The 15,273-nt window shown below is 42.8% G+C and overlaps 1 protein-coding gene across 2 annotated transcripts in view; it reads right to left on the bottom strand.

The window, feature by feature from the left end:
- Positions 1-1,770: 1,770 nt before the first annotated feature.
- The window catches only part of trpm5 (transient receptor potential cation channel, subfamily M, member 5), a 53,369-nt gene continuing 39,866 nt past the window's right edge, over positions 1,771-15,273 (bottom strand). For both annotated transcript variants that reach the window (XM_064987548.1, XM_064987553.1), the window contains 8 exons: positions 12,501-12,633; positions 11,936-12,110; positions 10,545-10,713; positions 7,350-7,528; positions 4,442-4,574; positions 4,197-4,269; positions 3,950-4,040; positions 1,771-2,076 (listed from right to left, as the gene is read on the bottom strand). In XM_064987548.1, coding sequence (XP_064843620.1) covers positions 1,919-2,076; positions 3,950-4,040; positions 4,197-4,269; positions 4,442-4,574; positions 7,350-7,528; positions 10,545-10,713; positions 11,936-12,110; positions 12,501-12,633 — 1,111 coding nt within the window. In that variant the 3' untranslated portion in view covers positions 1,771-1,918. The remainder of the gene's footprint in view (positions 2,077-3,949; positions 4,041-4,196; positions 4,270-4,441; positions 4,575-7,349; positions 7,529-10,544; positions 10,714-11,935; positions 12,111-12,500; positions 12,634-15,273) is intronic.

Raw genomic sequence — 15,273 nt, 5'->3', positions numbered from 1 at the left:
GAAAATAACATGGCTATATACAGGAAGTAGAAAATAACATGGCTCTATACAGGAAGTAGAAACTAACATGGCTAAATACAGGAAGTAGAAACTAACATGGCTATATACAGGAAGTAGAAACTAACATGGCTCTATACAGGAAGTAGAAACTAACATGGCTATATACAGGAAGTAGAAACTAACATGGCTGTATACAGGAAGTAGAAACTAACATGGCTATATACAGGGAGTAGAAACTAACATGGCTATGGCTCTATACAGGAAGTAGAAACTAACATGGCTCTATACAGGAAGTAGAAACTAACATGGCTATATACAGGAAGTAGAAACTAACATGGCTATATACAGGAAGTAGAAACTAACATGGCTATATACAGGAAGTAGAAACTAACATGGCTGTATACAGGAAGTAGAAACTAACATGGCTATATACAGGGAGTAGAAACTAACATGGCTATATACAGGAAGTAGAAACTAACATGGCTCTATACAGGAAGTAGAAACTAAAATGGCTCTATACAGGGAGTAGAAACTAACATGGCTCTATACAGGGAGTAGAAACTAACATGGCTATATACAGGGAGTAGAAACTAACATGGCTATATACAGGGAGTAGAAACTAACATGGCTATATACAGGAAGTAGAAACTAACCTTACATTTACATTTAAGTCATTTGGCAGACGCTCTTATCCAGAGCGACTTACACATGGCTATATACAGGAAGTAGAAACTAACATGGCTCTATACAGGAAGTAGAAACTAACATGGCTCTATACAGGGAGTAGAAACTAACATGGCTATATACAGGGAGTAGAAACTAACATGGCTCTATACAGGAAGTAGAAACTAACATGGCTATATACAGGGAGTAGAAACTAACATGGCTCTATACAGGGAGTAGAAACTAACATGGCTATATACAGGAAGTAGAAACTAACATGGCTATATACAGGGAGTAGAAACTAACATGGCTATATACAGGGAGTAGAAACTAACATGGCTGTATACAAGGGTAGAAACTAACATGGCTATATACAGGAAGTAGAAACTAACATGGCTCTATACAGGAAGTAGAAACTAACATGGCTATATACAGGGAGTAGAAACTAACATGGCTATATACAGGAAGTAGAAACTAACATGGCTATATACAGGGAGTAGAAACTAACATGGCTCTATACAAGGGTAGAAACTAACATGGCTCTATACAGGAAGTAGAAACTAACATGGCTATATACAGGAAGTAGAAACTAACATGGCTATATACAGGAAGTAAAAACGAACATGGCTATATACGGTTGCCAGGTGCACAGTGTTTCCTCCGACACATTGGTGCGGCTGGCTTCCGGGTTGGATGGCGCTGTGTTAAGAAGCAGTGCGGCTTGGTTGAGTTGTGTATCGGAGGACCCATGACTTACAACCTTCGTCTCTCCCGAGCCGTACGGGAGTTGTTATTGATGAGACAAGATAATAGCTACTAACAATTGGATACCAATAAATTGGGGAGAAAAAGGGTTTAAAAAAAATGTAAACGTTAAAAAAAGAACAATTAGTGGGGAAAAATATATGGTTTTTCTAGAGAAGAAAAAAGCATCCGTTCCTTTGTCTCCTTCAAATAAGTGGTTGCAAAGGGTCTTAACAATAAATCCAAATCAAATTGTATTTGTCACTTGTAAATTATTATTGGTACTGAGATATTTGTTAATGTATTTGGTGGTGGCACTCTTGAGTAAAAACATGGGTACATCACAAATCACAGTCAGACACATTTAGATCAAGGCTCTTCATTTTAATAAGGCACTTGGGATTCCGATTCAGTCATGTCTCAACTAGAAAACTAAAAACATTTAGAAAATTAGTGGTTCGATTTCCAGGCTGGGATTCACATTCCAAAAACACTACTTTTGATGTGGATGTTATTGGTCGATGTAAGGAAACCTCTTGTTGGCTCCGTATCCTGAGGGACCTAGTTTAGCCTCTCTCCTCTCTGGCTCGACCTCCTTGTCTGACACATTCTGAGGGGGATCTCTGGAAGCGCCGGCCTTCACAGCTGTGACACCAGGAGCCTTGACAGCTATAAGAAAGATTGACAATTAGACTATGCTGCTTTAAACAGACAGTTCCTCTCTGTACAACCCACCCAGAACACACACCCACTTTGTCAACAATGCTTCATACCTGCAAATCACTTATAACCACTAGGTTAACAACAGCAACAAATCACAAGTTCACACCTTCTATACTATGAATTGACTTTATCACCAGTCCTTGGGGGGAGATGAACTATATTCTGGTAATCCGAACAATGGAACATATGCGGTGGTACTTAATGAATATGATGTCAGTTTGGTTGTCATCTGAGACATTCTCATCAATGATAAGCTGACAAACTCTACAGTGGAAAGTCTACACATCAGAGTTATCGGATACACATGGAATGGTTGTTCAATATAAATGTTTGAATATGAAATTATTTATGATGAGAGGAAATGTGATTTTAGCTTCTAAAATGTGAGATTTGGATTTTCATAAGATAGGGCTGCTCAATCAGTGGCCCTCCCCTGTGAAGGGACAAGGGCTATAAAACTTTTCAAACACACCCTCCTCTCCCTTCCTATATAAGCTCTTGACAACATAACTTCCTGTTCCAATGAGGTAGGATGACGATCCTATGTTAGAATTGTTCAGATAAAACTACAGAACGAAGCCAACATCAGCCTGAGCTTTGGTTGAGAATGGTATGAACTTTGAACTCTTATTCACGACAGAAGTGATACCTCCTCGCCATTGAGTTAGCGACCGCAGCTGCCACCACAGGTTAGGAAGGAACGGACAGAGTATCCCATCTACCACACAACAACGTTACTACAACTTATCCAAGTGACCACCAGAGACATTCTTCAAAGGACAGAGGACTCGGTTTGGCAACAAGGTCTTCCATCTACCACCAACCTACTGAAGCGCAGCTCAGAGTAAATATTTATTGCATTTTCCTTTTCCAAATGGGCGGTAATTTAGAATGCATAAGATACTGTATTTACGATAGCACAGCTTCGCCTTTGTTCCTGTCTTCCCGCTCTTTCACTCAACCCAGCCCCTTTTCCTATGTGTAACAAGCTGTCATATCTGTTCCGCCCGCTAGGGACGTTTTCCTTTATGACGTAAAGAATTATCCAGGTATAATTCATTCTTTGTATATGTAGTTATGTGTGATTGGTTAGGTATTTAGTAAATAAGTATTTAAACCCAATTTTGTATTGCTGATTCAAATTGTTAGCCAGGGTTCTTGCAGATAACCAAGAATTTATAACTTTCAGATTATGAGACTGAAGTAAGATGACGATTGATATTGACTGCTATTGATGAAAAATATTACTAGATCTTTAAGAGTTTATTCGGAAGATAACAGCTCTATAAATATTATTTTGTGGAGCCTGACTCTCTAGTTAATTACATTTACATGATTAGCTCAATCAGGTGATATTAATTATGGATAAATTATTTTATAGAATAGCATGTTTTAGCAATTAATCCGGCATAGCCAAAGACACGACACTAGCATCATCAATAGCATCATCAACAGCATCATCAATAGCATCATCACTATCATGATCATAATCGCGAGTATCATCCCTAGTATTCTCACTAGCATCATCACTAGCATCATCACTAGTATCATCACTAGCATCCTCACTATCATTATCACTAGCATCATCACTAGCATCATCACTACTATCATCACTACTATCATCATAATCATCGTCACTAGAATCATCAGTAGTATAGTCATCACTAGTATCCTCACTAGCATTATCATTATCATCATCACTAGTATCATCATGATTATCATTAGCATCATCACTAGTATCATCATGATCATCATCACAAGCATCATCACTAGTATCAGCACTAGCATCATCATGATCATCATTAGCATCATCACTCACATGGAACTCTGGGGGCCTCTCTCTCACACTTGAGTGTACTCTGGGAAAAGCACTCAGCGATCCAGGACAGCACCTCCCCACAGTACTTCACCTGGGGGTGGGACAGACAGAGGCAAACCTTTTACACACCTTAATACACACACATGTACCATCACTAGTGTTGTCCGGCCGAATTTCCACTTTTGGGACTACTCTATTGGTTCCGTTATGCCAGGCATAATAAATCAATGTCTCTCTGTTTTTGTACCTGAGCTTCCATGGATGACATTCGCTTCTCTTGCTCCTTGAATCCTCCAACAATCTTCAATAAGCTCTGAACCCTTTTGTCACAAAGAAAAACATTTGAAAAACACATTGAATATAAAATACCAAATTGAAGGAGACAGACTGTGACTTAAAGGTAGTTCATAAGAATTACAAATATACAGCACACACAACGTGGTGGAAATGGATCAATACCATTTACAAAACAAAACATTGTCAAATAGTTACTTGGAAGAGGTGCTCTTCAGTCTCTCCTCACTGCTCTCCAGATGCTGCCGTTCCAGTTTGGCCAGATAGTTCTCCTTCTGTACTGTCTCCCAGGTCATCAACCTCTGGTCCAGACCTGCAGGCAGCTCCCTCTCTGAACACACAACACCAACACCACTCTGTAAGCATTTGTATACCAACACCACTCTGTAAGTATCTATGTACTAGCACCAACACCACTCTGTTAGTATCTATGTACTAGCACCAACACCACTCTGTAAGTATCTATGTACTAGCACCAACACCACTCTGTAAGCATTTATATACTAGCACCAACACCACTCTGTTAGTATCTATATACTAGCACCAACACCACTCTGTTAGTATCTATGTACTAGCACCAACACCACTCTGTTAGTATCTATGTACTAGCACCAACACCACTCTGTAAGTATCTATGTACTAGCACCAACACCACTCTGTAAGTATCTATATACCAACACCACTCTGTAAGTATCTATGTACTAGCACCAACACCACTCTGTTAGTATCTATATACTAGCACCGACACCACTTTGTTAGTATCTATATACTAGCACCAACACCACTCTGTTAGTATCTATGTACTAGCACCAACACCACTCTGTAAGTATCTATGTACTAGCACCAACACCACTCTGTAAGCATTTATATACTATCATCAATACCACTCTGTAAGTATCTATATACCAACACCACTCTGTTAGTATCTATGTACTAGCACCAACACCACTCTGTTAGTATCTATGTACTAGCACCAACACCACTCTGTTAGTATCTATGTACTAGCACCAACACCACTCTGTAAGTATCTATATACCAACACCACTCTGTAAGTATCTATGTACTAGCACCAACACCACTCTGTTAGTATCTATATACTATCACCAACACCACTCTGTTAGTATCTATGTACTAGCACCAACACAACTCTGTTAGTATCTATGTACTAGCACCAACACCACTCTGTTAGTATCTATGTACTAGCACCAACACCACTCTGTTAGTATCTATGTACTAGCACCAACACCACTCTGTAAGTATCTATGTACTAGCACCAACACCACTCTGTTAGTATCTATGTACTAGCACCAACACCACTCTGTTAGTATCTATGTACTAGCACCAACACCACTCTGTTAGTATCTATGTACTAGCACCAACACCACTCTGTTAGTATCTATATACTAGCACCAACACCACTTTGTTAGTATCTATGTACTAGCACCAACACCACTCTGTAAGTATCTATGTACTAGCACCAACACCACTCTGTAAGCATTTATATACTATCATCAATACCACTCTGTAAGTATCTATATACCAACACCACTCTGTTAGTATCTATGTACTAGCACCAACACCACTCTGTTAGTATCTATGTACTAGCACCAACACCACTCTGTTAGTATCTATGTACTAGCACCAACACCACTCTGTAAGTATCTATATACCAACACCACTCTGTAAGTATCTATGTACTAGCACCAACACCACTCTGTTAGTATCTATATACTATCACCAACACCACTCTGTTAGTATCTATGTACTAGCACCAACACAACTCTGTTAGTATCTATGTACTAGCACCAACACCACTCTGTTAGTATCTATGTACTAGCACCAACACCACTCTGTTAGTATCTATGTACTAGCACCAACACCACTCTGTTAGTATCTATGTACTAGCACCAACACCACTCTGTAAGTATCTATGTACTAGCACCAACACCACTCTGTTAGTATCTATGTACTAGCACCAACACCACTCTGTTAGTATCTATGTACTAGCACCAACACCACTCTGTTAGTATCTATGTACTAGCACCAACACCACTCTGTTAGTATCTATATACTAGCACCAACACCACTTTGTTAGTATCTATGTACTAGCACCTACACCACTCTGTAAGTATCTATGTACTAGCACCAACACCACTCTGTAAGCATTTATATACTATCATCAATACCACTCTGTAAGTATCTATATACCAACACCACTCTGTTAGTATCTATGTACTAGCACCAACACCACTCTGTTAGTATCTATGTACTAGCACCAACACCACTCTGTTAGTATCTATGTACTAGCACCAACACCACTCTGTAAGTATCTATATACCAACACCACTCTGTAAGTATCTATGTACTAGCACCAACACCACTCTGTTAGTATCTATATACTATCACCAACACCACTCTGTTAGTATCTATGTACTAGCACCAACACCACTCTGTTAGTATCTATGTACTAGCACCAACACCACTCTGTTAGTATCTATGTACTAGCACCAACACCACTCTGTAAGTATCTATGTACTAGCACCAACACCACTCTGTTAGTATCTATGTACTAGCACCAACACCACTCTGTTAGTATCTATATACTATCACCAACACCACTCTGTTAGTATCTATGTACTAGCACCAACACCACTCTGTTAGTATCTATGTACTAGCACCAACACCACTCTGTTAGTATCTATGTACTAGCACCAACACCACTCTGTAAGTATCTATGTACTAGCACCAACACCACTCTGTTAGTATCTATGTACTAGCACCAACACCACTCTGTTAGTATCTATGTACTAGCACCAACACCACTCTGTTAGTATCTATGTACTAGCACCAACACCACTCTGTTAGTATCTATGTACTATCACCAACATCACAGTGTAAGGACCTATACTGTCCGTGTGTGTTATGTTTCATATTAAACTGAATTGCGTTGTGTATGTTCACACTACGATGTGCAGTAGGGCTGCTGCAACCGACAACGTATACAAACACATGTACTGTGTATGAATGCGTATGTGTAGTTATGTACCTACATAACTATACATGTCCGTATGTATGCAATGTAAAATACGTATGTTTCTGGTCTTACCTAGTTGCTCCAGTTTGGGCTCAGGACTCTTGACCAGACTGAGGAGGAGCTGGGAACAGTGGCTGATGATGATGAAGGGCGGGGCCAAGGCGGGCCGGCTGTGGTACTCCACGATCAGGTTGTACCTCTGGAACTTCCAGAAGATGTCTGTGTTTCCCTGCACCACCTGGAATGTGTAGCTGTCGGCACGCAGGGGGAGGAAAGATCACAGCGAGAACACGCTGCGTGAGTGTTTGGAGAATTATGTTCTCCAGGTACAATTTAATTATATCACTCAGTCTGCAAACCATAATGTGTAAGATCCTGGTCGAATGAAACAGACGGAGCCCAGCTAAAATAGTCAAAAAGGTTTATTCACGGAACGTTCAGAAGTCAAGAATACAAAACAATTCATATTATACTGACTTCTCACGCCCACACATTCACACAACCATACACACACACACATGTCCTGCTCCGCACACACTGTCTGTCTCACTACCCAGCCGACAGAGATAGTGACCATGTCCTGCTACACACACTGTCTGTCTCACTACCCAGCCGACAGAGATAGTGACCATGTCCTGCTACACACACTGTCTGTCTCACTACCCAGCCGACAGAGATAGTGACCATGTCCTGCTACACTGTCTGTCTCACTACCCAGCCGACAGAGATAGTGACCATGTCCTGCTACACACACTGTCTGTCTCACTACCCAGCTGACAGAGATAGTGACCATGTCCTGCTACACACACTGTCTGTCTCACTACCCAGCCGACAGAGATAGTGACCATGTCCTGCTACACGCACTGTCTGTCTCACTACCCAGCCGACAGAAATAGTGACCATGTCCTGCTACACACACTGTCTGTCTCACTACCCAGCCGACAGAGATAGTGACCATGTCCTGCTACACACACTGTCTGTCTCACTACCCAGCTGACAGAGATAGTGACCATGTCCTGCTACACACACTGTCTGTCTCACTACCCAGCCGACAGAGATAGTGACCATGTCCTGCTACACGCACTGTCTGTCTCACTACCCAGCCGACAGAGATAGTGACCTTGTCCTGCTACACTGTCTGTCTCACTACCCAGCCGACAGAGATAGTGACCATGTCCTGCTACACACACTGTCTGTCTCACTACCCAGCCGACAGAGATAGTGACCATGTCCTGCTACACACACTGTCTGTCTCACTACCCAGCCGACAGAGATAGTGACCATGTCCTGCTACACACACTGTCTGTCTCACTACCCAGCCGACAGAGATAGTGACCATGTCCTGTTACACACACTGTCTGTCTCATTACCCAGCCGACAGAGATAGTGACCATGTCCTGCTACACACACTGTCTGTCTCACTACCCAGCCGACAGAGATAGTGACCATGTTCTGCTACACACACTGTCTGTCTCACTACCCAGCTGACAGAGATAGTGACCATGTCCTGCTACACACACTGTCTGTCTCACTACCCAGCCGACAGAGATAGTGACCATGTCCTGCTACACGCACTGTCTGTCTCACTACCCAGCCGACAGAAATAGTGACCATGTCCTGCTACACACACTGTCTGTCTCACTACCCAGCCGACAGAGATAGTGACCATGTCCTGCTACACACACTGTCTGTCTCACTACCCAGCCGACAGAGATAGTGACCATGTCCTGCTACACACACTGTCTGTCTCACTACCCAGCCGACAGAAATAGTGACCATGTCCTGCTACACACACTGTCTGTCTCACTACCCAGCCGACAGAAATAGTGACCATGTCCTGCTACACACACTGTCTGTCTCACTACCCAGCCGACAGAGATAGTGACCATGTCCTGCTACACACACTGTCTGTCTCACTACCCAGCCGACAGAGATAGTGACCATGTCCTGCTACACACACTGTCTGTCTCACTACCCAGCCGACAGAGATAGTGGCCATGTCCTGCTACACACACTGTCTGTCTCACTACCCAGCCGACAGAGATAGTGACCATGTCCTGCTACACACACTGTCTGTCTACTACCCAGCCGACAGAGATAGTGACCATGTCCTGCTACACACACTGTCTGTCTCACTACCCAGCCGACAGAGATAGTGACCATGTCCTGCTACACACACTGTCTGTCTCACTACCCAGCCGACAGAGATAGTGACCATGTCCTGTTACACGCACTGTCTGTCTCACTACCCAGCCGACAGAGATAGTGACCTTGTCCTTGAGATGTACTCCCCGTTCTCTCCCAAATCTCTAGTCAGGTCGGCACCAAGCTCAGACAGTCTGTGTTTGAAATACCATAAAGGCATATTGTTTTACCCTAATTCTGACTAGAACTACACATATATCGATTATGATTTCATACATTCTAATCAATTCCATACAATTATATGTTTCAGGGCGGAACATTCTTATCTTTCAATTAACAGACAATTCTCACCTATCAATGAGATACATGTGAGTAAGTATTGATCTTTTTTCTGTAGTAATCCAAAAGGTAGAGAGACATTTGAATTGTGTCTGTCTGTGAAATATACAACCATAATCATTATTATTATTAATACTAATCCTATCAGATGGTTGTGTGAGACAGTCACAGTTCAGGCCAGACTCTTCCTGTCAACCATTAAAAGCTCTGCATTGCTTGCTGTTTGAGGCTGGGTTTCTGTACAGCACTTTGAGATATCAGCTGATGTACGAAGGGCTATTTTTTTTTTTTTTTTTTACCTTTATTTAACCAGGCAAGTCAGTTAAAGAACAAATTCTTATTTTCAATGACGGCCTGGGAACAGTGGGTTAACTGCCTGTTCAGGGGCAGAATGACAGATTTTGTACCTTGTCAGCTCGGGGATTTGAACTTGCAACCTTTCGGTTACTAGTCCAATGCTGTAACCACTAGGCTACACTGCCGCCCTATATAAATACATTTGATTTGATTTGTTCTTGCAGCACATGATCATTGAATTCGACCCTGAATTGGGACATGTTTTTGGAGTCTCCCTCATCAGAGTAAACTATTCTTTCCTGGGCGATGACTGTGGGCTGAGTAACACGTGTGTGTTAAGTCTGACCTTGTACATATTTGCCATTTAGCAGATGTTTTCATTTTACATACGGGTGGTTTCCCGAGAATTTAACCCACTATCCTGTAGTCGTCAAGCCCCATGTTCTACCAACTGAGCTGCAGAGTAGCCTGTGTGTTGAGTCTGACCTGAACATGGCGATGAGGAGGTTGAGCAGCAGAACGTTGGTAACCAGTAAGAAGATGACCAGCAGTAGGATGACCAGCCAGTTGGCGTAGATGTTGGGACAAGGGGGCAGAGTTCCCATGATGATCTCCTCTATCACCGTGGTACAGTTGGTCTCGGGCATCCGTGCCACTGGGAAGATTACATTAGATAGTTCTTCACTATCGGTTGTTCACAGATATTTGCCTTTAAGAACAAGAAAATGCACTGCGTAACACAGACGCAGGTCGCCCGCTGAGGTCGCCCGCTGAGGTCGCCCGCTGAGGTCGCCCGCTGAGGTCGCCCGCAGAGGTCGCCCGCAGAGGTCGCCCGCAGGTCACCCGCTGAGGTCGCCCGCAGGTCACCCGCTGAGGTCGCCCGCAGGTCACCCGCTGAGGTCGCCCGCAGGTCGCCCGCAGGTCGCCCGCTGAGGTCGCCCGCAGGTCACCCACTGAGGTCGCCCGCAGGTCACCCGCTGAGGTCGCCCGCAGGTCGCCCGCAGGTCACCCACTGAGGTCGCCCGCAGGTCACCCGCTGAGGTCGCCCGCAGGTCGCCCGCAGGTCACCCACTGAGGTCGCCCGCAGGTCACCCGCTGAGGTCGCCCGCAGGTCACCCACTGAGGTTGCCCGCAGGTCACCCACTGAGGTCGCCCGCAGGTCGCCCGCTGAGGTCGCCCGCAGGTCACCCGCTGAGGTCGCCCGCTGAGCAGTGCCCCAGCAGTGTGGTCAAGCATGCTGAAATACTTTGTTTACACCAAGGCTCTTATATTCACTAACAATTCAAGATATACAGTGAATGACAACAAGATGTACCACTGAACGAAACTGAACTACATGTAAACTGACTACATGCAAACTGACTACATGTGAACTACATGTACACTGACTACATGTAAACGGAAGTACATGTAAACTACATGTAAACTAAATGTAAACGGAACCACATGTAAACTACATGTAAACGGAACCACATGTAAACTACGTGTAAACTACATGTAAACGGAACCACATGTAAACTACATGTAAACTACATGTAAACGGAACCACATGTAAACTACATGTAAACTACATGTAAACTACATGTGCACCAGTGGAGGCTGCTGAGGGGAGGATGCATCATGATAATGGCTGGAATGGAGAATATGGATCCATATAAACCATGTGTTTGATGGATTTGATACCATTCCACTTACTCCGTTCCAGACATGACCATGAGCTCGTCCTCCCTAATTAAGGTGCTACCAACCTCCTGTGATGTACATGTAAACTGAACAACATGTAAACTACATGTAAACTGACCTACATGTGAACTTCATGTACGTGTCTATAACAGAGCAGAGGCATTGCTAGAAAAACAGAAAACATTCTATCTCACCGTCAATCTCCTCCAACGGGATCTGGCCAAATATGTGCAGGTAGGGTCGATACAGGACCCTGCGAAACACCCAGTCTAGGCGCGGGTCGTTGGGGTGGAGAAGGGCCTGAGTCGCCACGCCGTACGCTATGAGCCACACACTCAGGAAGAACAGGAAGAAGAACACGTCCTTCATCTGTCACGAAGAACAGAGCACAAACAGGACCCATAATCCTCCTCTGACAGACACTACAAATGTACCAGGTTAGAAAGTACGCTTACAACCACCACTCCATTTATACACAACAGGGTTGGGGTCAATTACAGTCAATTCAGGAAGTACACTGGAATTACAAATACGATGACAAATAATAATAATAATCAATGACAAATGTTTGTTTAAAAAAACATTTTTTGGTTTACTTTCTGAATTGACTGGAATTGAAATGGAACTGACCTCAACCCTGATACACAAATACATAAAAGTTTTCAAAATGTGGTTTAGTGGGGCTACGTCATATTTATGGGTCATAAACCTGGTACATTTGTCATACATGTTTGTCTTTTGAACAGTTCTCTACGTTACCATCCTCTCCACAATGATGATCTTGGGCCCCAGCTGCTTGTGGATGGCGAAGATGTGGATGAGACGCAGTGTGAACACCATGAAGTCCAGCGCCAGAACCGTTCGCCCTGCCTCATACGTGTCTTTCATCATCCTGTCAGAATGACATCCTATATGAGACATATATTCAACTATGGCCCTCAAATTCAAATCTGGACCTCGAAGCCAATTCCACAGATTTGACATTGTTTAAAATTCTACTCCCCCTAACCAGGAACTGATTAAGACCTGGGACACCAGGTGGATACAATGAATTATCCGGTAGAAGACCAAAGCAGCAGTAGTCCCCGGACCTCGTGGGGTCAGATTTGAATAGCCCAGCTGTACAGAGCTAATGTCACTACCAATGTCACTTCACACAGAAAATTAACTGAAAATCAGCAGTTCTCCGTCTATCACTAGATATCACACCACAACTATAGCCTACTGTAGTCTATCATATAGCCTACCTACTGTCGCCTGTCAAAATGAATGTATTGTTAGAAATCATCACTTTTTAAAAATCAAATCCTCCTGCTGCAGGGTTATTTTACTCTTGCGACGAAACCGGTCAAATTAAGATCCTACACCTGTATATTTGTATTTTTTAAATGCATTTAACCAGGAAAACAGGAAAAGCCCATTGAGACTCAGAGAATCTTTCTCAAGGGAGACCTGGACAAAAAGGCAGCAACGATCAATACATTACATCATTTAAACATACAACAATACAACAACATGATCCAGCCTAAAAAAAGGCATTTACACTCCTCCGTAACAGAGTCTCCCATCAATATTTGTAATTCATTCAGGGTCATTAACATATCTAGATGAAGCAGGGATTGTAGATGATTCCATTCAGTGGCACTAACATATCTAGATGAAGCAGGGATTGTAGATGATTCCATGCAGTGGCACTAACATATCTAGATGAAGCAGGGATTGGAGATGATTCCATTCAGGGTCATTAACATATCTAGATGAAGCAGGGATTGTAGATGATTCCATTCAGTGGCACTAACATATCTAGATGAAGCAGGGATTGTAGATGATTCCATGCAGTGGCACTAACATATCTAGATGAAGCAGGGATTGGAGATGATTCCATTCAGGGTCATTAACATATCTAGATGAAGCAGGGATTGTAGATGATTCCATTCAGTGGCACTAACATATCTAGATGAAGCAGGGATTGGAGATGATTCCATTCAGTGGCACTAACATATCTAGATGATGCAGGGATTGTAGATGATTCCATGCAGTGGCACTAACATATCTAGATGAAGCAGGGATTGTAGATGATTCCATGCAGTGGCACTAACATATCTAGATGAAGCAGGGATTGTAGATGATTCCATTCAGTGGCACTAAAATATCTAGATGAAGCAGGGATTGTAGATGATTCCATGCAGTGGCACTAACATATCTAGATGAAGCAGGGATTGGAGATGATTCCATTCAGTGGCACAAACATATCTAGATGATGCAGGGATTGTAGATGATTCCATGCAGTGGCACTAACATATCTAGATGAAGCAGGGATTGGAGATGATTCCATTCAGTGGCACTAACATATCTAGATGAAGCAGGGATTGGAGATGATTCCATGCAGTGGCACTAACATATCTAGATGAAGCAGGGATTGGAGATGATTCCATTCAGTGGCACTAACATATCTAGATGAAGCAGGGATTGTAGATGATTCCATGCAGTGGCACTAACATATCTAGATGAAGCAGGGATTGGAGATGATTCCATTCAGTGGCACTAACATATCTAGATGAAGCAGGGATTGGAGATGATTCCATTCAGTGGCACTAACATATCTAGATGAAGCAGGGATTGGAGATGATTCCATTCAGTGGCACTAACATATCTAGATGAAGCAGGGATTGGAGATGATTCCATTCAGTGGCACTAACATATCTAGATGAAGCAGGGATTGGAGATGATTCCATTCAGTGGCACTAACATATCTAGATGAAGCAGGGATTGGAGATGATTCCATTCAGTGGTACTAACATATCTAGATGAAGCAGGGATTGGAGATGATTCCATTCAGTGGTACTAACATATCCAGATGAAGCAGGGATTGGAGATGATTTCATTCAGTGGTACTAACATATCTAGATGAAGCAGGGATTGGAGATGATTCCATTCAGTGGTACTAACATATCTAGATGAAGCAGGGATTGGAGATGATTCCATTCAGTGGCACTAACATATCCAGATGAAGCAGGGATTGGAGATGATTTCATTCAGTGGTACTAACATATCTAGATGAAGCAGGGATTGGAGATGATTCCATTCAGTGGTACTAACATATCTAGATGAAGCAGGGATTGGAGATGATTCCATTCAGTGGCACTAACATATCCAGATGAAGCAGGGATTGTAGATGATTCCATGCAGGGTCACTAACATATCCAGATGAAGCAGGGATTGTAGATGATTCCATGCAGGGTCACTAACATATCTAGATGAAGCAGGGATTGGAGATGATTTCATTCAGTGGCACTAACATATCTAGATGAAGCAGGGATTGGAGATGATTCCATTCAGTGGCACTAACATATCTAGATGAAGCATGGATTGTAGATGATTCCATGCAGGGTCACTAACATATCCAGATGAAGCAGGGATTGGAGATGATTTCATTCAGTGGCACTAACATATCTAGATGAAGCAGGGATTGGAGATGATTCCATTCAGTGGCACTAACATATCTAGATGAAGCAGGGATTGTAGATGATTC

This window comes from Oncorhynchus masou, chromosome 2 (genome assembly GCF_036934945.1).
Source record: "Oncorhynchus masou masou isolate Uvic2021 chromosome 2, UVic_Omas_1.1, whole genome shotgun sequence".
In the NCBI taxonomy this organism is placed as follows: domain Eukaryota; kingdom Metazoa; phylum Chordata; class Actinopteri; order Salmoniformes; family Salmonidae; genus Oncorhynchus; species Oncorhynchus masou.
The sequence above is the reverse complement of the archived record's forward strand: the minus strand, read 5'-3'. Positions and strand labels throughout refer to the sequence as shown.